Here is a 25,304-nt window from a genome sequence, read left to right on the forward strand (position 1 = left end):
AATGACTTAATTTAGAACACTAATTAGAAAAATAGTTCAAGACAATTACTCGGTATGGACCATGATATCTAATTCCAGGGAAAATAGTTGCTTTTGGAAGTTAGAGGGGGAAAAGCTGAATGAATCTATTATCACTAAAATTATAAGGGTTGACACTACATTCCTGACCAGGTCTTACAGAGTATTAACTAGCAGCACAGAGACCATGGGTTAAAATTCTTAGTGAGCTCATCACACTCACTATAATATCGCTAGACTCTGAGTCTACCAGAGTGTCCACACTACAAACCCCAGAAACGTTTGTTGAGCTTTACTTCAAGAACAAACAGGCAGAAATACGATTTCATCTTTTTACCAGTTATGAACTAGGTGAAACCATAAATTTTCATAAAAATATTTTATTTTGTTTCTTAATATTAAGATAAAATAATTTTTAAGTAGAAAAATTTTAACATTCTAGGTAATCACACATTTTTAAAAGGCTGGACATAGATTTTATTCCACAATATTTAAATAACAGCCAGTAGTTACATAGAAAGATATTAGTTTTTGAAGGTGTAGTTTTACATCCCTATATGAAATTTGGGATAACTAAGAAAATAACACACTTGAGAACTGGTGAGAGGAGGAGCTGAGTCATAAGCAGTGATTTTAGGTGGACATCACTTAATTCATTTTCTGATATAGGATTCCTGTTGCCTGTAATGCTGTTGAATAATATCACCTTGTCAAAAGTACTTCTAAAAGAAGTATCACAAATTAATCAACTACCAAACATTGTGTGTAGAGAAAACAGAGGTATAGCCTCTTTATGATTCATAAACAATGTTGAAAAGCAGCAATGTTTCTCACTGCAAGGAAACATTAGCAAGTAAGGACAGTTGTATACGCTTAAGAAATCCTGCAGTTTAGTGTGTACCTACATACACAGGTACTTCAAAAAGTTTGTGGAAAAGTAGAATTAAAAGATAATACTAATCTTTCCATGAACTTTTTGAAGTACCCTCATATATCCAAATTACTGATTAATTCAGGCCAAAATATCACCCTGTTTTTCATGTATTATCTGAATAATGCAGAACATAATGTAATTCCTAACCAGAAAATTCACTCTTACAGCATCTCTATTATCTGTAAATAAATGTATGCATAGTTGAAGGGCAGATATTTATACAACCAGCTGTGCCAAACAGAAGACAAACTTTTGCAGTGATTATTCTTCCCTGTGATGTCCTGGATTCTGAATCCACAGCTGGGGTTCCCAGCCAAAGGGGAAATTGGCCCTTAGAGACCATTTCTCCAATAATCAGGAAAAAATCTGACCAAAGGCATTTAAAAACGAAACCTGACCTACACTTCAACTCTACAGCTATGGTCTGCCTCCTGTAAACAATGCATGACCTTTAAATCTTAAATTATAAAATAGTTTGTTGAAAGTGTAATGTATTTAGCTTGTATCTAATAATGTAAAGAAATATAATCCTTCTCTTGCAAAAACCAGAGAAAGAAACAGCAAGAAAGGTCCCATTTTCATTACTTATAAATAAAACTACTGGCCACAATAAACGGGAAGTTCTTTTTCCCAAATTCTATTGAAAACTTTGATATGAATTTTAATTGACATAAAAATAACACTCCTATGCAAAGCTTAAGAGATATGAAAGTGGTCCTAAATGTGAACTTTTTAATCTTTCTCTCTTTTTTCTTCCCTCTTTGTTCTTTGTGCGTAGAACAATTCTAATATTTATACTATGTCTAGTATATATTTACTTTGCTTATTTCTTACATATTTATGTTTACTGTAGTAAAATTAATATATAAACTTAGCATAGTGGTGAAGAAACAATAGACATGAGGAGGCCTAGAAAAAGTCCAGGATAACTTTAGATTTTAAAGGCGGATGTATAGCAATAAACTCAGAGACAGCAGGATCTCTTGAGGATCTATTAATTCTGTATTTAGTCTCTTCCATCCTGTGTTATTCAGCAACAACAAGTCATACTAATCAAATTAATCTTTACATTTAATGATGCAACAGAGAACAAGTGGGCACTTGTGGCTGGATTTTGAGTCCATTTGTGATGCCAATTAGCAATAAACATCAGCAAGAGTGGCAGTGAGTGTTGGAACCCACATTTATTAGTGTCTTAACCTGTCCTAACTTAGCGACACTTTCAAATTCGGTATTCAAACATTTGACACTGGCAATATTCACTCCCTTGGCTTTGCAATCTATCACAATGCCACCAAAAAGGAGGAATCAAGACCCAAAAGATTCAAACCTCCTGAAGGTCTGTCTTTCATCAAATTTATGACTTTGGGTGAATATCTTAACCACTCTGAACCTCAGTTTCTTCACCTACAGAATGGGGCCTATGGCTCCTCCTTCAGGGGATCAGTGTCAGAATTAAATGAGATAAAGAAAAAATGTGAAAGAATTTTTCTAAATTAAAAATAATAAATCCAAACCATGAACTTTAGTTGGATCCTAATTCAGAGAGGGAAAAAAGATTATAAAAGACATATTGGTCCATCTTGAAAATTTTAATTGAACTGAATATTAGGTGATATTAAGGAATAATCTCATTAATTTTCTTAGCTGTGATAAAGATACTGTGGTTAATAAATAATGTTCTTATTGCAGAAGTCTTTAGAGGTAAAGTGTTATCATGCATGCAACTTCATTTTGAATGATTCAGGGAAGGGAAAAAGAATGTACAGATGCCCCTCGACTTACTATGGGGTTATGTACCGATAAACACACCATAAGTTGAGAATATCATAAGTTGAAGATGTATTTAATACATCTAAACTACCAAACTTTAGAGCTTAGCCTAGTCTACCTAAATGTGCTCAGAACACTTACATTAGCTTACAAGTGGGCAAAATCATCTAACACAAAGCCTATTTTATAACAAAGTGTTGAATATCTCTTGTAATTTATTGACTACGGAACGTGAAAAACAGAAGGGTAGTATGCATATATGAAATAGGGTTTTACTGGACACGGATCACTTCGGTACCGTTGTAAAGTCTACAAACCCTTAGTGGAACCATCACATGTCAGGGACTGTCCCTACACATGCAGAGAGAGGGAAGGGTAGAAAAGGATGGGACGGAAAGCAAGCGTGGCAAAACGTGAACTGTTAAACGTGGGAGGAGGGCACAAGGGCTCATTTCACTGTTTGTTTCATTTTTTGTATTTTTGAAAATTTTCTAAATAAAAAGTCTAGCAGAAAAACAAGAATTAAGCCAGACGATGGTGTTGAAGCCTGTGGCTCCTGCTAGATGCAGCTCGAGCTCAGAGACGCTCTGCCCTCCGGTGTAGGAGGACAGTGTCTCACTGCTGATGTACAGTGTGACCAGCACCCTGCGCAACGCAGAGCGGCAGCGAGCTCTTGCTGAAAGCACAAGAGCTGGAAGCCTCCAGAAAGGATGTCTCAGCATCCATCAGGGTCAAAAGCTGAGACGAGGTGAAGTTAGTTCTGCTCTCCTGGGGACACCAGGCACCTATCGCTGAGAGGTTAAGGACACTGACTCTTGAATCTCACCACCTGAATTCAAATCTGTGATGGGAGCAGCTGAGTGCCTCAGATGACTTACCTACCTTGTGCCTCAACTTTCGTAACTGTACAACGCAGAATAAAAATACTGTTGTTCCTATCTCATAATATCATTGGAAGATTAAATAAGATAATGCATTTCAAATGGTGCTTTGCTCATAGCACATACCCAAATGTTAGCTCTCATTGTTATGTAAACAACACTCTCCTGTTCCACTGCGTGGTGATACCTGAGGTCCTGCCAACCTTTATGCAGGACTGCTCCTTCACTTATTAAACCAAATCTAAACCATTATATTTAGAAATTTCCTTTAATTTTTGTTCTATTTCTACAATTTTTGCTTTAAAAAAAACCACTTTACCTACCTATTCTTGCTTTGGCCCTCTCTACAGAAAATTCTGATAAAAGCGTCAAAGTTTCCACATAACAAGTTTTTATTTCATTCCTAAATATCAATAGGGTTCTTTAAAGTAGTATAAATCTAATGTTCTATATCATAAAGGCTATAAATTCAATTAGTGTAAAATGAACTGGATGCTTCAGAAATCTTTTCTGAACCTATAATCTGTGTCCCATGTGCCCTCAAAAAAATTAAAAATGGGATTGTTGGCTTCAGTGTTCCAGATTCTCAGAGAAACAGCATTAGTGTTTTAAGGCCTTTGTAGACTTCAATCTATACCCAAGCTCTTAGCTTGGGCATTCTCTGAAAGTTTCTACTCTTTTGTTGTCATCTTGGAGATAATTCGAAAGTTATAACACTTTGCTTTTATTATAAGACAGACAATAACAATTGTGCATCCATTTCTCTCACTAAAATATATGCCACTGAAACTTAAAAATCCAAATGTTGACAAATCCTCTCTTGACATTCCTGAGACAGTCCAGAAGTAACCACATGCCTCACTTATACAGCACCTTACAGTTTCCAAAGGCATGTTTACACTCGCCATCCCACTGATCTTCACAGCAATCCCTAAGAGGGTCTGGTCAGTTCTTAGCCCCAGTTTATAGGTAAGCCACAGTGGCAGAATGAAAGCCACCCAAAGTCCTACCGAAATTACAGGCACCTAAGCCGTGCACGTCCACTTTGCTATCTGCTCGCATCCCTTCTCGTAGTTTCTACTCCAGCGTTGGCATAGGGCTACCTGAGCTTTTGGCTTCTTCTTGCATCTCCTGAGAAACCCTGCACCATGTCTCCTCTGGGTGACCATCCCACACCAGACCCTGAACCATCTATCAAGCAGCATCTAACACTTATTCACTTAAAGCCCAAACTGTAACAATATCAAGACGAGAGGAGAAGAGCAAACCTGGCTAGCTATGACTAATCAGATAACAGCAAGATACAAAGACCTAGACAGACAATGGACAACTGAATTCTTCAAGTGAGCTGGGAATGTGAGTTCCCTTTACTGAGGTGTGTCAAAAGGAGTTCTAGATCCGGTCCTCTGTGACTCTGGAAAAGTTCCTTATCCTCCGTCAGCCTCAGCTTCCTCACCTGCAGAGCACAACTATTCCCACAAGTCCTTCAAGCTTATGCTAGCCATGACACAAGACAGTGCATGGGGAAGTGTCTCAGAGGACCTTCTGGATGAAGAAATGCATAAATTCTAAATGTGACGTAAAAAAAGAGTAGAAAGTATATAACTCAGTGTTATAAACTGGATGTCTCAATGTTAATTAAATACACTACTGCTTACATACTGCAGTTTATTATCTAAAGACACATTTAAAACCACTTTACTAGAATTGTCTTACCCTTAATTACAGCTGAATAAGCCTAACAAAATATCTAAAGTATCAGCAGTTTGGGCAGTTGGCTAGAATATGTGTGTTCAATTTAGCAGAAAAATTGAACTTTTAAATTTTCTGAAGCAGTGAGAATGTGGTTATGCATGTTACCAGGAGGAGGATAGGGAAGCAGGTAATTTTCTGGAGCAGAAAATTTGAAAAGGCAGATTGGGGCAGTTTTGGGTGGAGAGTGGGCAGTGAACAACCTGACCCAGAGTATAAAGATTCTAGAAAAGATGGTGTGATGTGGTCACTCGATACACTCTAGGGCTGGTACTCAACAGCTCTGTCCAAAGCGAACATCCATCTTGAGTACTGGGATATCCCTTCTCTCCAAGAAAACGCAAGGACCTCCCAAATCCTTATCCTACCCAGGAACTAAACTGTGAATTGGACACTCACCAGTTGATTTTGATAGGCAGTGACTGCTGTGAAAACGGTCTCTGGAAAGATGAACGTTCTGAATTCTTCAGACTTCAGATTGAGCAGTGAGGCTGTGTGGTCTTTCTTCTTAATGATGTGCACCCTGGGCTGGTACTTATGCATCGAGTTTAAAATTATCTACAACAAAAAGATGGGGAATACTGAGTTTTACATATTTATACTGCTAAACAGCCCAAATTACAGTGAGGCAAAGAAAGAACCATAAAATTTACAATTTCAAATTCAATTTTAAGATTAGCTTCAACTTTTCCATTCTTAAGGCGAGTCATTCTCACAAGATACTGCAGAGTCATCGTTGGGAATCACGTTTTACCAAAACAACTGCAAATAGCGTAGGTTGTTTCAAATGTCCTTCTTAAAGTGATGGGGGGAGGAGAGTCACCTGGAGGATAAGTTTTATTTATTTTTTAAAATCAAGTATTTAAAACAGTTTTTGTTAGTCTGGTGACACCAAAGGATGTATGTCTAAATTTTCCAAAATAAGAAATTATACATTCTAGGAGGCCAGATTGTTATTTATAAGGGAAAAAGTAAAACAATCTAGAAACGTAGTGTCAGACACACTGTGGATCCCAAATCTGCCACTTTCTAGCTCTTCAATCTTGGGCCAAGTGATCTCACGTCTACAACCTCTACTTTCTCCAAATGCAAAAACAGTACCCCTCACAGGGCTGTGGCAAGGACTAGACGATGTGACCCTGTAGAGCCACAGGCAAAAGGAAGTACTCGGTGAATGTCAACTGTATCATTATTATTATTGTTTATGACAGCTTCCTTGATTCCTAACTTGCAGTTGTAAAACCAAACCTGAATCATAGAGATGGCCATCTTCCATTCTGTAGCTAATAAAGGCTGCCAAATACTTAGAAATGATAAAAAAAAAAAAAAAAAAAAAAACATAGCCACACTGACAAGGCAGCCAAGAAATAGTATTTTTCATGTATCTTTTAAATAAAATGTAAAAATGTGTCATTATAAAATCTGGACAACAAAATTTACTTTCAGATATAAACGGTTTCCCACATCTTACCCTCATCACCCAGATAGCTACTAAATCTGCAAAACCGGGTATGTCTCTCCTGGAATAAGAGTGTTCACATTGTTTGCCTTCATCCCCAAAGGACCTAGCAGACAGCCCGGCTCTCCGGAGGTGTTTGATAAATGGTGTGGCGAGATCGACGGCACTTAGGGCTGGTTGCTGCTACTAATACTGCAACTGATGGCTCCCTTGCTTTCCTAGCAAACATGAGTGTGGTGCATGAGTGTTTCTACTGACTGATTTTAGCACAGTTAAATACTAGTCACGGTGGAATAACTGACATAATCACAATTTCTCTCTGTGCTGAGATGTAAGCTAAGTCAATGTTACAGGGCACTAGCTAAAATTTAATTTTGAACATGACACCTTTTTATGATCCTAAACCAGAATAAGATTAACTGAGACAAACGAGATCTTCAAATGAATCAAAATAAACTTTTAAAAAATGATCATGTTATCTCTTGGTATAATGTGTTTGTTCCAAGGAGTTCAAGATATCGATGCTCAGTCATGAAACTGGAATAAACTTGAAGCAACAAAAGTAAATGTTTGTCTCCTAATAATAATATAAGAAAAAAACTGAACATTCAATGTATGTTCTACTGAGAAGATGGGAAGCATTTTCAAATCTCATGCACCTACCCCCACATAAACATACTAAAGTGGGAAAAAACCTTAAGCTTTAAATAATCTTCCTTCTCCCCGACTGCCAGCACCCCAAGGTCAATTTCCTTTGGGAAAGGGTGCTGGACACACTCAGACCTCAGACAGAGTCCCAGACCTCAAGGCTCCCTGCCTCTTTGCTGAAGCCCTCATGGGACTAAGGGACACTAATAAAAATGTGGACTCTGCTTCGTGGAAGAAATAAATTCCTGGGAATAAGAAAGTTTCCTGTTATAAAATTAAAAATGCATCTATAACAGGGGCTCCTTCGGACCTAATTCAAAGAGGTTGGCTAAACAACGTAGGATCTAAAAATTTTTCCTTGTAGTTTTCAGAACACACTAATTCTGGTGACAACGGATCATATTAAACTATACAAGTTTTAAAGATAGGACGGATATAAGCAACCAGTCTAAGATTAAACAATTTGTCATGGTCTAATCTTGGCATAATCAGGCTAGAACCCAGGGCTCCTGAAATCCATTTTAGTGCTATTCTCACCCATGATAAAGGAAAAACCTTTCAATGCTGGACAGCCGATCTCAAAATGAACTCTCAATTCTTTCTGGAAAGACTCAAATATTTCTTGTAAAAGCTTCACATATGGAAAATACCAGACCCATAAAAGAATTTCATTCCTCCCTGCAAAGATTTCAGCTGGAGCCCAAGAAATTTTAATATGAATGACATTAAGAATGATCACTGACCTACGAAAAATATCACTCACATACTTCAGATTTTAACCTGAAAAAAAAATATCTGTCAGTGGAAGCATCTTTAAAAAATAAAATAAAAGGACAATTTTGCCAACATACTTAAAGATAAAGGCCATTATCTTTTCCAATACATAAGACAGCAGAAGCCTATTGATCTACCTCTGCTATCCCAGCAGCACCACCAACACAGTCACGGGTTACCCTGGTTATCTTGACCTGGTCGTGATAAACAAGGTCTCCACCTGAAGTGCTTTATGTGGTTCCAGGTTCAGCCCAAACACTTGAAACCGTATCTGGAATTCTCTAACTTATTATCTACTTAAAACCATCTTCTTTAAGAAAGGTTTTGAAACGCTTCCTCTAAATTGCTCAGATCCAAAAAAAATAAAAATAAAATAAATAAATAAATTGCTCAGATCCAATGAAAACTAAAATCTTAAGTAACAAGAGCCATATTCAGTAAAGGGGATAAGAGAGAAATAATAATTACAGTAGAATATCTAAGCCGAGGAAAGAAACTATTAAAATACCCATGTGTTTCCTGACAATGGAGGCAAAAAAGAAACAGTATTCTCATCAAAAAGTAGTATGCAAGTTTGTCCAAAGATTTCTTAACATAAAATCTAAAACAGAATTTTTACGTGATTCTTTATTTAAGAACATGAAATCATATCACAGATAGTGCCTTAAAAGGAATTTTGTCAAATGTCTAAGGGCCCGCACCAATGACTATTTATTCTATTAACAATCAATAAAAGTTCAGAGTTCTAATTTCCCTTTTTTCTACATTTTAATAAATTTGTTATTGATACAAAATCCAATTGTTCTGTTTTTAACTGCAGGGTTTCCTTATGCTTTAATGTTCAGGAAACTCTACAAAAAGGGAACACATAACAAGTAAACAGCACTTTCCTAAACTTCTTTGGACATAAAGCCCTTTTGTTCTATTGCATCTCACATGAACGTGCTGTATAGAACACACTTCAGGAACCCCCCACAGAAGGTCTTAGCCCATTCCCTTTCTGCTCTATTATCTGGTATACCACTGACAGAAATCAGATGCTTAATCTGAGAACAGGCTGCAGGAGCCTCCAAAAATGCATATTCCCTTTGTTTAGTTGGCTCAGGTGGTAAAGCAGTCACAGAAGTCTTAGAAAAACTCTGGTACAGAAGATCCCTGTCCCTCTTGTATAGAAATGTCACACAGTATTCCTGCAAATGACCTCTTGACAAAAGCAGTCAAGGTCTCCTGAAGAAAACACGAAGGTTCTCATAGAACGACTCAGAGATGGAAGGTGGAAAGCAGAGAGGGAGAGGAGGATGGGACTTGGAGGAAGTTAGTTTTGTGTCACTTGTCCACCCCATCCTGGGGACCCTGCACGGTCCAAGGCCCAGTACTTACATGCCCATGTTGATCCAGTTCGTTGTTGGTGAGTTTCACCTTTTCAAAAGACACCATCTGTTTCAGCAGTTGCTCGCCAGTAAAAGGAGAGTCTGGGTGCACATAGAGCCTGAGAAAGTATGAGAGAATTTTGAGACATTTTTTAAAAATCCCCATCTGTAGGTTACAAAATGTTCTGATTCTAAAGGAAACATACACCTCATATAAGTGGCAAATCTTATTTGCCCCGTATACCCTAAGTTTATTAAGACAGCAATGCCAAAATAACTCTAAAACATCTAATGCATTTCTTCATGCACCAATGATCTAAAAGGGGTAATATTTAATACATTTTTCATCATCTGCTGTATTGTTTCTTTCCCATCTGCCTAGTCAGCTGCTGGTCACCTTCTGTCAGATACAGAATCTTATCGCTGTAGGTTACACTCATTGCATATTGAGCTCCTGCTATGTGCATCACTAAAAAGGAATGAAAAGAAAGAATTTAAAAGAAAACAATTTTAGAGAATCCCTTTATTTAAATTTAAAAGTGACTCAGTTTAAGTATGGGTTTTTTACACGTACAGGAATGAGTAATTTTAATGCAGCGACATGAGGAACTTTTAACAGTCCACAGATCAGAGCAGAGTCTGTCGCTCCTCCTGGTACTTTAAACACTGCGACTTTCATCATCTTCTCTTCATGTGCTAAGTGAGAGTTAAGACCAGCTGGATAGGCTCCAAATTATTCAATTTATATATCTGTGTTTAGTTTTGCTTAAACTAACAAAAGCTTTGACAGGAAAAAATTTATTTATCATGTATTGATCAACTGCTTTGTGCAAAGCAACTGCTACTCACTCACAGTTAAATGCAGGCCAGTTGTTCTGCCTGTGCCACCACCCTAAGTATGGATCTGTGCAAATACCAAACCTAGCATCTTTCTGAAGTCAGAAAGAGACTAGAAAGCTAATGAGGGAAAGCGAAATTCTTGATTTCATAGGACAAATTCCTTTATCCATGTAACAGGACATCGATATCTACATTTTATGCAGGATTCTTATAACTATAATCAAACATAAATATTTTGGTTGAGGCAAAAGCAAGAGAGGGAAAGAGTCACAAAACCTTTCCTTGCAATATTCATGTACAGATTAAGAAGCCTGGGCCGGTTTGTCACACAGAGGATTAAGAACAGAATAATTGTGTACACATGCTGAAACTCACAAAGCCCACCAGGAGCAAAGCACAAAAAAAGGCTGACAGCACTAAAGATTCTTACCAGACCCATAGAAGAACTTCAGGCCTGTTTGTTTTACTGTTTGTAGGAGAAGTGCTCTTAGCTGCCTTTCAGTTGAATTATTCTTTGATAGAACAACCATAATAGAATTTCAAGTGTCATCCCCCATACAAAGGCTATAACTTTATACGTGCAGTTGTTTTACTGCTCAGTACCACATCCTCCCCCCCAAAAAAGTCCAGAATAACTTAAAGTCCTAGAAGTTGATGAAATGTTCCCTCTTTAAGTACTGCCTATCTATGTAACCACATTAACAAAAACATTAATTTATTTAAATATTAATTAATTTAAAGGAAAAAAGTCCTATATGAATTTTTCACAATATTTTAGATCATGAATAATGTCTGTCCCATTATCATGATCAAATGATATTGTTGAGCATTATTTCTCCTGATTAGAAATGACTGACCGATGAACTTCAGTCTGAAATAAAATTCTTCAAAGATCTAGAACCACAAGGAATTTCTACCATCAGTACAAAAATTATCACCTCCCAAGTTCCTCACCTTTCCCTTATGAAGACAGAAGGTACAGCAAACTATTTCTTTTAATAATAATAATAAAGAGTAGCTGCTAAATTATCTAGAATATTTCTATCCCACAATGCACTAAACATTTTTATCTAGTATCAATATAAATAAACTGAACTCGGATGAATTAAGAAAACATACAGGAAGGCCTTCCTCTCTCAAATCCCACCCAGGGGACTTAAAATTCCAGCACTGGCTTACACATGCTTCAGTTGAGATAGCGTATTGGTACACGCTTTCCTTCCCCAACCAGAACAGATTAGTAACATAAACAAGACATGTCATATTTCCAAAGTCCTGCTGGCCTGCACCAGCTCCCCATACCTTCAGATAGGAAGAAAATGTATGTTAAAAAAGAATGATTAACTTATGGGAAAGACTGAGAGGAAAAAGAGAGAGAGAGAGGATTTGCTTGTAAAAATTGTTAGGAATCCACTAAAATACTTCTCTGTCTCTCTGTCTGGTCTAAAACAATATTGAAAAGTTTTGGAAGGAATCTCAAGAATAGTAAATTGGCCATTTATTACTAAATAGTAGAGAACACTAATTCTATTAATTTTAATATCTACTGAAAACTGGTGAATCTTGTTCAAAAACAAGCAGTAATTTAAAAAAATTTCTTAGTCATGACTGTTATTTAATATAATGACTTGGATGGGTTCGGAAGATGTCCTTATTAGTCTCTTGTGAGAATGAAAAACTCTGAGATACTGCTTTTAATCTCTTGTCTAATGTACTTAGCATACTATAATGCAATCAATAATGTGATCAACTACCAATTAAACTGAATATTCTATCTGAGCTGTATGTGTAAACTATCTGTACTGCTTCTGTGTCTTGACTGCAGCTCCAGACTAGACACTTGCAAAGAACCAGCCATAACTTCAAAGTTACTAAACTATACATTTAAATAAATTCTTTGCTCTGATATGAATTTTCAATCACAAAAAAAAAAAAAAAAAAGTCATCATAAAACAGCTTAAAAGCTGTGAGGCTTGGTTTTAGAACTTAAAATGTAAAGTCCGTTAATGTTCTTTGTTTTATATTTAAGTATGCAGTGAGATTCCTGCAACTTCATCTATTACTATTCACATAAGCAAACATGTGCTCTTTATTCCTCCAGAATGTTCCTTTGGGCAAAGGAGCAACAATAAAGGTTTGCATGTGATTTTTAAAACAGGACACACCTGGAAAAAATATTATTAGCAATAAATAGAACAAAAATAAACATAAAGGATCCCTAATATATTGAGTAATGTTTCATATAAAAGAAAATTAACCTGTTGTTGAATTACATTCATCCATTAAACTTATGGAGAGGGGGAAAAAAGAGTTTGCTTTACTTATTTAAAAACTTTGAGCTCTTTACTGGTCAGAAACAACCAAATTTTATCACAAGGATGTTTATCATGTGCAGATATAGAGACATGGTTAAATATTTATCATAAGCAAACACTTTCCAAAATTGCACTCTTTTAGAAAGGACTTCAGCACAACCGTTTCATCAGGTTTATTCAGTCTGCTTTCAAGTAGCTAATTAGAAGTGATGTGTGTATTTATACATACGTATGAAGTGGGTCCACATTACTAACGTATACTGAAATTTAAGGAAAACTTTGAAATAAACTGGTGAGAGATAAAATTCAGGCCAACGTTTTCTGCCCGCACAAACTCCGCCTTTGTCAGGGCCTAGCCCTGTTCTGCAGGGTCGGCCCTGGAGTGTTCACGCTTGGAATGCGGTCCCGCCAGAGCCCTCTGCTCTAAAGACAGACCTGCTTAAAATCCACACAAAGCAGAGGCGTCCCGCCAGCGGGGCAAATGCATTTCGCTCAGGCGAGAACTCCGGGGGCACCCACCTGGCTGGCAGCGGCGGGTCGGCCTTGCCGGCCACCAGCCAGGAGGACCGGTGGTAGGCGTAGCGGTACCTCTTGTTGTCCACCGGGACGATGTCCATCAGGACTATGTACTTGGCCTCTGGATCCACGCCCGAGAACGACACCCGGATAGTTGGAAACATCCTCCTGGCAAAGAGAGACTGAGGATGGACGGGCGCCGCTCCCACCGCCCTGACACAGGGGGACAGGGGACGGGCGCCGCTCCCACCGCCCTGACACAGGGGGACAGGGGACGGGCGCCGCTCCCACCGCCCTGACAAAGGGGGACAGGGGACGGGCGCCGCTCCCACCGCCCTGACACAGGGGGACAGGGGACGGGCACCGCTCCCACCGCCCTGACACAGGGGGACAGGGGACGGGCGCCGCTCCCACCGCCCTGACACAGGGGGACAGGGGACGGGCGCCGCTCCCACCGCCCTGACACAGGGGGACAGGGGACGGGCACCGCTGCCACCGCCCTGACACAGGGGGACAGGGGACGGGCGCCGCTGCCACCGCCCTGACACAGGGGGACAGGGGACGGGCGCCGCTCCCACCGCCCAGTGAACTGAGCCGAGTCACGGAGGGGGACAGAGCCTGAGTTCCCGCATCCGGCCCCCACCCTGTTTTCTTGTAAAGCCGCAGAGATGTGACTACAGAGACATGGCTAAGTGTCACCTTTACTCAAGCGCTCGCTGCTAGGGGAAAAGTTTGTGGGTTTTTGTTTTTTTAAACCCCCAGAAGGTCTGCGATGAGGCAAAGCCTGTGCGCGTTAACTGGGCTCCCGAGGGCCCGAAGTCTCCGGAGCCGACCGAGCCGCGGACCCGGCCGCAGCTCAGCGACAAAACGCTGCTCCTGCAAAGCCGCCGCCCGGGCCGCAGCCTCCGGGACCCCTGCGCCGCCCGCACCCCAGGGCCGCCCGCACCCCAGGACCATCCGCACCCCGCACCCCGCGGCCTCCCGCACCCGCACCCCGCACCCCGCGGCCGCCCGCACCCGCACCCCGCGAGCCCGTGTGGCGCCGCGTGCCCCGCGCCCGCGCTCCTCCCCACCCGCGCCCCGGCGTCCGAGTTCGCGTCTCCCGCCCACGTTTCAGTTTTAGGCTCTAACGCGAGCTGGCGGCTTCCGCAGGTGGAGGCCTCGCCGCGCCCAGCGGCACCTCCAGACCCCGACCCTGCGCCCCGGAGCCTCCCCGGCTGCAGGAGCTGAGACCGCGCCGCCCTCGGTCCCTGTGCCCTTCTCATCAAGGCCGCAACAGGGCTTCCCAGGGCCAGCGCCCGAGACCGCCAAGGACCAGCAGTCGGTCCCGCGGAAAGACGCCGTCCCCGGGCGAGGCCGCCTCTGCTCCCCGCTCCGGGGCGCGCCCCAGCCACCCCGGCCGCGCGGAGGCCCAGCTACCTGCCCGACTTGGTGATGATCATCTCGGTGCCCAGCTCGTGGAATTTGTCCCAGAGCTCCTTCGTTTCCAGGCTGCAGGCGATCTTGGCCATTTCCTCGCTGGGGATGATGGGGGTGGTGGGGATGAGCGGCTCGGTGCACAGGGAGGACGAAGACGGGCTGCCGCCGCCGCTGCCACCAAACTCCACGTGAGCTTCCAGGCTGCTCAGCTCGCCCAGAGGCTGGGCGCACGGCGACTTCTCCACGAATTGCTCTGGAGGCAGAGAGAAGGGACAGTGACAGCGGACGGACGCCGCCCGGCAAGGCACGACCCCAGAAGAGCAGTATGGCCACAACAGGCACCTGGAAAAGTCAGGCTCAGGAACTCCAGGAAGGTAGGGGTGAGCCGTCACTGTGCCAACGCGCCCGGGACTCCCACGGAGTGACATGCCCAGTGCCCGCTCCCTGAGCCCAACGGGTGAGCTCTAGGACTGTGGCTTGTTACCACCATGACTGAAACCCACCGTGGAAAACAAAAATGTGGGGAGCAGAGAGAGGGACGCTGCTGATCACAAGGATAAAAAGCAGGTACTCCTACTGTTACCCCACCGGACCCCACACTGGGCAGCTCCTGGACCTGCTGCCAGTCGGTCCTTCCTCTTTGGCAGCCAGAAGAGACCAAGGGAATGAAGAGGTCGCCCTCCGGGCTTTGCAAAGAGCTTCCCCTGGACTCCTGAGCCCTCTCGCCATAAGAGAAAAGGAAACATGGACAGACGGGGTGGTGGGAGAAAAGTGGGGCGTGGTTAAACAAAAACAGACAAAAAAGTGGTCACTTCACTTCTATGCCTGGCTCTCGGTTTTCTAGGTTTAAGGATGACAGTTAGGTTAGGACGTTTTTGTAAATTCACTCCCAGCCTGGGATCTTATGAAAGATGCTAGCATATAGCTTGCTAAGTGACAGGAGCGGGCTCTCTGGGACATTTTGCAGAACAGACTTATAACAACCACTTGAGGGGTAATATATGTAACTTTTTTTCTCCAAAAAAAGTCCTGGAAGTCAGAAAAACCACCTCGCTCCCAGGCTAGCAGGGCTTAAAGTGGGAAGAATGCTTTGCCATCCACACTGCCCAAGACCACATTCTCCTGCACAGCTGATAAGGGCCTGGGACTACACCAGTCACTTTGATGGAATACAGGGGGACTTTTGTAATTGTCCCAATTATCTTCCACCCCTTAAAAAAGAAACTACTTGAGTCTGCCATGTAAAGCTGATCTCAAAACAACTGTGTTGTAAGTGCCCTCAAGGAATTAAAACAAGTTCTAAATGTATGTGTGTACATGTCTATGATGTAATGGGCATATGTGACATGCATATATCATAACGTTTTATTTCCCATCCTTATTTTTTATCCTTGATGGCGAATAAAAAGGAAATAGAGAACGTTTACCGTTTCTTCTCATACAATGATAACCCAACTCATGAAAATGTTTGAAATTCATAATAATCAAATTAATTGCCATCCTAATTTTTTTCAAATTCAAAGAAAGGGAAGCAGGCCATGGCAAAATCTTATTTTCTAGGAATATTTTCAGAAATACATTTACATGATGTCTTTACAGAGAATTAAGAAGTAGCCTTAAGTTTTTTATTTTCTGACAACTGAAGGAGGCAAACTCCCTAAGCTCTGGACAGACCAGTGAGTCGGGGTTGGGAAGCGCAGGAGAGAAATAAAAAATAGAAATGCTCTAGTGGTCTGAGGCAGTTATTTTAAACGGACTTCATACGTTTAATTGGAGAATCACGGACACACCGCCTCCCCACCGCCACACAGAGGTGCCACTTTAACAAAGGTATCACACTGGAGCCTTCAGGTGTTTCCGTTGCTGGAATCCTGGGCTTGCAGTCACTGACAGTGCTCTGTTGACCTGGCCAGTGTAAGCAACAAGCATGCTTGCTCATTTTTTCAGAGCCCTTCTCGAAAGCCAGGGGTGGGATGTTCATTTTACAGACTATCTGTGGGGGACAGGGGGTGGGAGGACTGTTGTGAGCTGGGAACACTTTCTAGGTTAGAATTTAGGTAGAAGGTGGTTTTTCTCAGGAGAACAGAGAAGGAAGTAATGTTGAAATGACAGTGCAGCTGGAGCTGGCATGTCTCCCAGTCCGCTGTCTGCACTTCTGTCAGGAGTTTTAACCTGAAATCGTCTTTCCCCAATAGGGACCAAACCAAGTTGGGGGTGTTTGTAAAGAATTCAGAGATCCCCTATGTAGAAATGGATAGTATTGGAAGTTCCACAAATGTAACTTTGGAGTTGATAGTTTTTCTAAACAGTTAGTGTTTGTTCGATGGGTTATCTCCGTTTCTTTGGCAGCATTAGCTTGTTATGGGAGGTGGATAGGAAACAGCAGAGAAAAGGACTGAAAACCTTGGAGGACAGACTTTTTGAGATTCTGTTTTCTAGAAGTCTTCCGGTTTCCTTTTCCTTGGTTCTAAGTTGCTACTGGGATTTCAGTTCTGTCTTCTCTCTGCCTAAGCTCTTTATTTTCATCTCTAACACTTCCTCTTTCACATTATTATTTTAGATGTGATAAGTTAAAGTGCTGGGAAGGTTGGGGAGAAGAAAGGAAAAGTTGGGGAGGATTAAAAAGAAAAATTACCTTAACTTTACTATTTGATCATTTTCACTATTTTAGGGATACCAGACGATCAAGAAGTGTACTAATTATTTCCTGGGGACCTAAGAAGTGATGATGAGAACATTTCTTTCTCTCCTTAATTATAAATGGATCTTTAAGGACTTATCTCAGGCAGTTTCCAACTAGAGCTAAGGAGAGAACATAATCCCTATGTATCTTCTGTAAACGGTAAAGGTCGTTAAATAAGGCAGGTTAAATAATCAACATAACTAAAAGTTGAAGAATTTGGGAAACGGCTACTGGTTAATGTTTTTGCCAACCTCAGCTGAAAATGACCCCAGTTATACAGAGATATCTTACTGAGAATTCTGGAGCTTTTGTGAGGAGAAGGGTCCATGCCCTGAGAACTGGCTTATTCTACAGCACTTTCCCGTGCTTTTAAAGAGCTGATTCTGTTTAGTCCATTCAAGCCAGAGGAAAACAAAATTAAACTGGTTTCTCCTTAAGTCACTTAGTGTCTCCTTGGTTTCAAATGCAAAAGCAGGTGTTACAGGCACTGTAAACCCCTTGAGTCTTAAAAGGGGGTTGATTATCACGGACGCCTGAATGTTTCAACCCCAGCAAGTCTGCACACACGCTCACACGCACGTGCCCGACTCTATGTCAGGATTCTACACGGATGGACAGCGCGACCAGCCCGTGCGCGAGACGCGACACCCGTGGGGTCCAACAGCCTGCGAGGCCCCCTCCGAAAATAAGTGGATGGATAGATAAATAAGTAAATACATAAATAAATAAACAAAGGGCCAGGAAGAAACAAACCTCCCAGCCGCGACGTACGGCCCACAGCCGCAGGGTCAGGAGCTGCCACGCACGAGCCGGGACAGACGGGTGCGGCGCGCCCCGTCCTCTGTCGTCCGCCGACAGCCCGGCAGCCCGACTTACCCAGGGGTTTAATGGTGTCCGTCGCCTCCTTCTCCTTGGAGCCGCCGCTCGACATGAGCGCGGCGATGGAGAAGGCGTTGGCCCGGGAGGAGAGCTGGGGCTTGGGCGACGCGGTGAACTCCATGGCCCCCAACGCGCGGTCCTGGCCGGGGACGGGGCCTGCCGTCCAGCCGCCCCCAGGGAGACAAAGCCCCGACACAGCGCGGAGCTCCCGAGCGCAGTCGCAGCGGGGCCGGGGACTCCCCAGACCTCCGGCCGGCCGCTCCTGTCCCCCACCGCGAAGACCTCCAACTAGCCGGGAGCGAGGGACAGGACCGACCGGGGGCGCCGGCGGGTGCCCGGCAGGACGACAGGCTGCGCCGCCCGGAGGCGGAACCGAGCATCCGCCGCGCAGAGCGCAGGGGCCACCGCCCGCCCGCCGCGGCTTCCCCCGGCCCCGCTGGCGACCGCCGGACCGACCCAGGCCGCAGACAGAGAGGTGGCGACCGGCCGGGCGCCGCGGCGAGGGCGCGGGCACCGAGGAGACCGAGCGCGGGCGGACGACGCGCGGCGCGACCGGCACTGCGCCCGGGCGCTCGCGGCGCTGCGCCTTAATCTGCTGGCGGCGGCGACCCCGGCGGCCGGCAGCCACTCAGCGCCACCCCACGTCACCGCTTCCTGATTCCGCCGCCGGGGGCGGGGCCGCGGGCCGGGCGGGGAGGGCGCGCCCAGGGTGCGGCGCCCGCGTGTCCTCGCGCCCCGGCGGCCCGGAGCCCGGCGCCCGTTCAGCCGAGGCGACGCCCCCGCCGGGTTTCGCCGTCCTGGGGCCGGAGGGCGCTGTTGTCGCGGCCCGAGACCCAGGTCCAGGCGTGGCCCTGTTCGGGAACCCGGACCAGGGAGCCTCGAGACTTCTCGCTTCTTCCAATCCTTTTCTTACCCGCGCGTAACGCCGCAAAAGAAAGTTGGGCAGCGCGAAGCGGCCGGGAACCCCAGGTCCCACGCATGGGGCAGCTGCCAGGGCTGGGGACCCCACCCCCGATGCTTCCCCGGATTCTACCTTCCTGCCAGGGGGGCTAGAGGGACGCAGTTCTGCAAAAGCCAAGGTCAGGGAGGGCTGGGAACAGCGGCAAAGGACGCTACTGTCAGGCCCGCGGCGTCTGCGGCGCACCGGGGCGCCTCTCGCCCGGGGCTCCTATTCCAGAGGGGACTCTGCAAAGGGAGGCGGTGGCCGAAGGGACGGCCAAGGGCAGGGCGCAGAGCCCCGCGGGAGCCACGCGCCGCGCAGTGGCACAGTGCGCGCCTCACAGCCCCTCGGGCTCGGCGGACACGGAACCCTCCGCCGCGGCAAACGTGGCCCAAACCCGGACGTCCCACGGCCTTGTGGGGGGCGCCCCGCGGGCCTTGCTCTGCCCGAATAGCTCAAATTCTCCGAATTCGCAGGGTAATCCGCTGCACTGGGAGCCGTGTAAACTCAGGCCGACACACACACTCAAGCTGCAGATGTAAATATTTGCTCTCCTTTCCAGCCAGTCGGTCTGGCGATTAGGAGCCCCTTGGTGGGCCTTAGAAGAAAGAAAAGGGGGAAAAACAGATCCTGTCTCCCCCCACCCCGCCCCCAGCTCCCGAAATAAAGTTTTGGGCGAAAACCGAAAGTCAAAATAGCTGCTGACTTTCTTCCATTGTAAACAAAATGATGACACCGCGGGGGGTAGGGGTCATGATTTAAGCCAGTCACGATCATCCTGTGTCAATAGTTTTTAACAAAGTGCTGCATGAAGTGCAAAGTCTCTATGTGTAAATATTTGGGGAAATTCCTAAAACCACAGCCTTTGGTGCTGAAGGAGTTTTCGCCTTTGACTAGCCCATCTCCATTTGCTTTTGAGAGAGAAAAACCCGGCCCAGCGTGGCCGAGAGGCCCCTGTCCCCTGCGGTCCCCGCCTGTCCCCCTTGCCTGCTGCAGGCAGAGGGGAGCGCAGAGTTTACAGGGCAGGCCCTGCGAGCGTGGCCGGCCTGTCAAGGGGCGGTGGACAGCAGCGCTCAGGACGCTGCAAGCAGAAGCTTCGCACTCAGACCGCGGCCGGGAACGGAGGCTAAGCCGCAGGACGCCTCCGAGGACCGGTTTCCATTTTTGAATCTTTTGCTGGTTTTGAACAACCCAGCCCTTCGGTCATTATATTATTATTCCACACTCCCCCAACACGCCCCCCGCCCCAGCACACACAGCATGTCGCAATGACATCTCCTCGTTTTGAACGTAAGCTACCCACGGCTTCCTTCCCTGTCTCAAAGGATTAGGATTTGTCCAGGAAGGACGATTTCCCTCAAGAGGTGGGTTTTTTTTCGGGGTGGGGGGTGCTAGGGGATGTCGTGATTTGTCTGAACCTCGGTGTATGCTTCCACAGGCGGCTGCAGATCTTGTGTGCTGGATTTAGTTTTCAAAAAGTTGCTGCGGAATTATACTCAGTTAAAGAATACGTGCCATTGCATTTCGACGCAGGAGAAAAGCCCCGTCTTTTATCGTAATGGCTCGGACTGGAATTTGAACACTATCGTGAGAGACACATTTTCAGAAAAATCGATGATGCAAGGCCAAAAGCTGAATTGCCCCAAATCAGTCTCCAACTCCTTTCCAAAGTGCCCAGGCAGCCTTAGCCCCGTGCTGGGTCTCTGGTGGGCAGGAAGCCCCGACGGTTCATGCTACTAAAGGTAAAGTAGGAAGCAAGAAAAGGTGAGAGAGCGGGAGGAGGCAGGCAACAGACCAGAGGCATTGAAAGGGCCACTTCAAGCCAATGCAGGCAGCAGAGGTGAGCCGTTCGGGGATTCCTAGGCTATGCATCTTGTGGGTGTTGAAACCGCGGCAGTAAAACATACGCTGCGACATTATTATAGGGGCGCACTGTCCCTCCTCTTAGATTTATTGCCTTTGCAAATCAATATGGTGCTATAAATACCAGGAACCCGTGCTTGGCGGAGAGGTGCTGTCAAAGGGTGATTCAAAGCCGTCCTGAAGCGGGGCCCCTTCCAGCGCCCACTGTTAGCGCGGGTTGACAGGTAAAGCGCCCGGGGCTGGAACGGAGCAGTCGCATTAACACTCCCCTGCAGGCCCCTCTGGGCCGACGACAGGCGGCGGGGGCTGGTGAGTGCACAGGCTCGCGTTAATCCTATGGCTACCTCCTAGGTAGGAGTGAATTGCTGGCCCTCATTTAACGTAGGTGATGAAACCAACGCTTTGGGAGGTTCGGGTAGTCTCCACTAAGCCCGTGGGCTTAAACGTGTTAAAAACCAGGATTCGAAGTGCCTAACCCATAAGTCAGGCCAGCAGTTACCCCAGTGGAGGAAACACATAATGCAGACTTGGAATGATCACGTGTGACGTTTGCGCTGTGCATTCGCCGTCGCACATGCATGTGTCCCGCGTGCCCACGCAGAGCTGTGCAGATGTTCTCTACGAGGACGTAGGGCGTCGGGGGCCACACGGTTGTCCTGGACTGCTGTCTACGTCCCGTTAAACTCTGGAGTGCAGGAGTCTCGGCACACGTCGGAGTTTGGGTATGTGCGGTTTGAGAAGACGGAGCACAAGAGACGTCTCCGTCCCCACCACATGCCGTCCTTTCAAATGTTCACTTGCAGCCCCGGGAACGACGGTCCCTAGCAGGGTCGGGTCCCCGCAGGCCTCGCCCGCCCCCCGCAGGCGCCAGGACCGAGAGCCGCGTCCGGGCCGCGGGCCGGGTGTCGAGCTGAGAGTGTCGCCCCGCTGCAGGGGCTGGTGGCGGGAGAGAAGGGGGGACAGGAGACCGCTTCTCAGCACGCGGGCAGCTACTCCTGAATGTGACCCGAGATCCCGTCCCCATTCTCCCTCCAGCTTGTTCCGTAGACGCTTCCCAAGCGCCTTCGGTTCCATAAATTCGGTCTGCAGAACCAGAAAGAAGCCCAAGCACTGGTGGGGCGAGGCCGGCGCAGTCGGTGGCCGGGAACGTCCAGGCCTCGGGCGGACCCCAGAGCCAGCTCCTCGACAGATGCGGCTGGAGATTGTCACCTGGCTGTCCCGGCGGTGCACGCTCGGCGCGGGACCTCGCACTGGCGCCCAGCCGAGGCACCGGAGGAAAACATGTCGTGTGGGCCCGTGTCGTTCACCCGGCCGGCCTCGAGCTCTGGGTGGCCGGCAGCTGTGGGCGCGCGCAGCCTGGGTCCCCGCGCGGGACCCCCCAGGCCGCCCCCCACCCCTGTTCCACCGCGAGGCGCCTCCGGGGCTCGGAGACCCGTCCTCGGCTCCCCGCGCGCCCGGCCTCAGGCTGCTCACGGGACGGCCCTCGGGGCCGCGACCCTCCCGCTCATCCCTGCGGCCCGTCGCTTCGCTGTTTGTCCCCCACGAGCTCACGACCGCAGGGACCAGCACTCGGCATCCCCGGTTTCTTGCTGGCCAGGGGAGAACCAGCGCAGCAGCGTTGGGTGCCAATGTCGCAGCGCGATCCCAAGAGCTGCAAGGGAAAGTCTCTGCTGACCCCGGGGACAAGGAACCCAGAACTACTGTCCCCCACCCCGGGCCCTCCTCCCACCTCCTCCCCGGTCCCCACCCGTGCTCCCCGCCTTCCCGCTGCCAACCCACGGCTGTTGACCGATGCTGACTATTCAATGTTCAAGTGTTTTGTAGCTCATGATATTTTGCATGAATTTTGATTTTTAAAATGATTGCATTGAGATATTTTCTTCATTTTTGAGTTTTTTTGGAGCCCCTCTAAATTTGGGGGCTCTCGCCCTGGTCCCAGGCCTGCCAGGGAGGTTAAGAATTGGCTCGAAATTACGCTGATCGTAAGCGGTACAGCGGGGATTCCAACGCAAACCCACAGCTTGCAAAGCGTCCGTCCTGCTGCATTGAGCAGGATCCCCCACGACGGGGAGAAAAGCGGGCCGAGGACGCGTCCCCTGCCTCGGGACGAAGGTCCTGTGGGCCCGGTGCCCCGGCCCCCCCGAGAGGACGCGTGGGGCCTGCGTGGATGGCGCACCCCCCGGCTAGACAGGAGGCCCGAGGGCGCTTCCTGAGCTGCGGTTTCGTAGTTGTTCAAAGACAAACTCGAAGGAGACGAGACCACTGCTGTAGATGAGCAGCCGCGGTGCCAGTTCGGGGCATGTCACTCAGTTAAACTTATAGCAATTGCCGCATTTCCGAAGATCCAGTCTCCCACCAGCAACTGGCACTGTCCCCTCTGGTGACTCCTGGAGCGTATCCATGCTCAAGTCACTTTTCACCTTTGCTCTTCAGGAGCCAAAGCCAGCTGTTTGATGACAACCTGTCCATTTCTTTGTCTGGTTTCAGTGATCAGGACGGGAAAGACACAGGCAGGAAGGAGTCCTCTAAGGTCTGTGCCCGCAGCTCCCATAGCATGTCACCACAGAAGCCTGCGATGGAATCTCATCTTATTCCCAGCAGCGGGCAACTTTCACCCGTGAGGGCTTGGATGCCTATTGCCAGATGTCAACATGCTGCAGATGACTTGAAGAGTGTATTATGTAAGGGAAGAAAGATGGATGCATTTAATAAAAGAAATCGAAAGCAGAAGATTTGCTCATTTATCTGATATTATGGAGTGCTTACTCTGGTACTGTGCGAGGATGTAGGAATAGAATACTGACCAGAACCCTAAAATTCCTGCCTCAGCCAACTTACAGCCTGGTGGGGGCCGCAGTAATGAACATGTGAGCAGATACAAGAAACAGAAGTTGTGATGAAGACTGGAGGAAACTAGAAGCAGACAGAGAGAGCTGGCCGTGTTTGTGGTGGCACTAGTTCACTGTGGTCAGGCACCAGCTCGCTGGGGTGGGAGTGGACAATTCGCATATTGTCTCTGTCCCTCAGAGGTTCAAAACCTAGCTGGGGGATGTAGAAAAGCATCCATATGGAAAATATTCATTACATGCCTTTCAACGTCTTGTTAAAAGAACTCTTAGGATATAGGACTGTAACAGCTTAATGTTAAAATACACATAAGGCAGAAGAATAAACAACTTTAATAGAAGCCCTTGGAGAGAAAGGTGTTGGGGTCTGGCACGAGGCTGTGCTGCCTCCGTTCCCACATCTGTAAAATATGGTTACTGATGGTAATACTTGCATCAACAAGTTTGTTGTGAAGATTGAATAAAACCACCTCCGTGTGAGGGCGAGCGACTTCACAGGCATTGCTGTTGGCCGACCCTGGGACTGGACAAAAGCCTCCTTTTTGATTTAGGGATAAGTCAGATCTGATCTAGGAGGTCTTTTCAAGAACCACAATTTCAACCCTGCACTCAAGGAGTTTGAGAAACAGCCTTCTCTTTGGGCTCTGTGTGTAGGGTCTCAGGAGCTTTCTGCTGTGAACGCCCTTTCTAGGACGGCTGGAGGCCCACAGTCTTGCCAAGCGCTGGGCTGCTGTCCATTAACTCGTACTTTGAGGGCGTTTGCCTGCACTCGAAGTCCTGCTTTGCAATGCATTACAGAGAGCATCTATTGTGCTCTTAGTACGTATGGGGCCCCGCACTAGAGACTTTCCATAAAATGCATAACGTTGATAGTAATGTGAGTAGGGTAGCATTATTACGTGCATTTTAAAGTTGCAGAAAATGATGCTCCGAAGGCTAAGTAACTCCCTTGCGCACGGACAGTCTCAGAGTGGAACAGCATGCGACCCTGGTCTGTGCGACCCAAGTCTGTCTGTTCCGCAGCCGTAACCCCGGTATCCGTTGCTATCACTATAAGTGGGTTTCCTGTTCTAGAAGAAGCGGTTCGGATGAGGGGGCTGGGTTTTCTGAGTCTGTTTGTAAATAGTCCCAGCCCCGAAACCCATGCATGTCTTTGTTGTCTGCCCACGGGGACCTGGGACTTTGGCCCAACATGGGCAGCTGTGACTCGCACGTCCCCGTCCACCCCTGCTGGAGCAAAGCGGAAGGCGGGCCAGGTAAGGGTGCCTCGCTGCTGCACGTGGCGCGGGCCCAGGCGGCCTGTGTCCTTCTTTTCTTTTCGGATGGTCGGATGGTCGTTATCCAGTAATCTGCAGCTTCTGCGGGGGCGACAGGGGTGGCGTGGGAGGGCGGAC

The 25,304-nt window shown here is 46.6% G+C and overlaps 2 protein-coding genes across 2 annotated transcripts in view; one reads left to right on the top strand and one right to left on the bottom strand.

Annotated features, from left to right (window-relative positions):
- The window catches only part of TBX20 (T-box transcription factor 20), a 52,017-nt gene extending 33,635 nt beyond the window's left edge, over positions 1-18,382 (bottom strand). Inside the window, exons 1-5 of the mRNA XM_063115276.1 lie at positions 18,259-18,382; positions 14,700-14,952; positions 13,284-13,448; positions 9,620-9,728; positions 5,758-5,916 (exon numbers count right to left, since the gene is read on the bottom strand). Coding sequence (XP_062971346.1) covers positions 5,758-5,916; positions 9,620-9,728; positions 13,284-13,448; positions 14,700-14,952; positions 18,259-18,382 — 810 coding nt within the window. The remainder of the gene's footprint in view (positions 1-5,757; positions 5,917-9,619; positions 9,729-13,283; positions 13,449-14,699; positions 14,953-18,258) is intronic.
- On the top strand, positions 18,381-19,184 carry LOC134390911 (proline-rich protein 2-like). Its single transcript, XM_063114680.1, has one exon. It carries the CDS (start codon positions 18,381-18,383, stop codon positions 19,182-19,184), a length of 804 nt encoding a protein of 267 aa, XP_062970750.1.
- Positions 19,185-25,304: the final 6,120 nt, after the last annotated feature.

This window comes from Cynocephalus volans, chromosome 11 (assembly GCF_027409185.1).
Source record: "Cynocephalus volans isolate mCynVol1 chromosome 11, mCynVol1.pri, whole genome shotgun sequence".
Classification (NCBI taxonomy): Eukaryota; Metazoa; Chordata; class Mammalia; order Dermoptera; family Cynocephalidae; genus Cynocephalus; species Cynocephalus volans.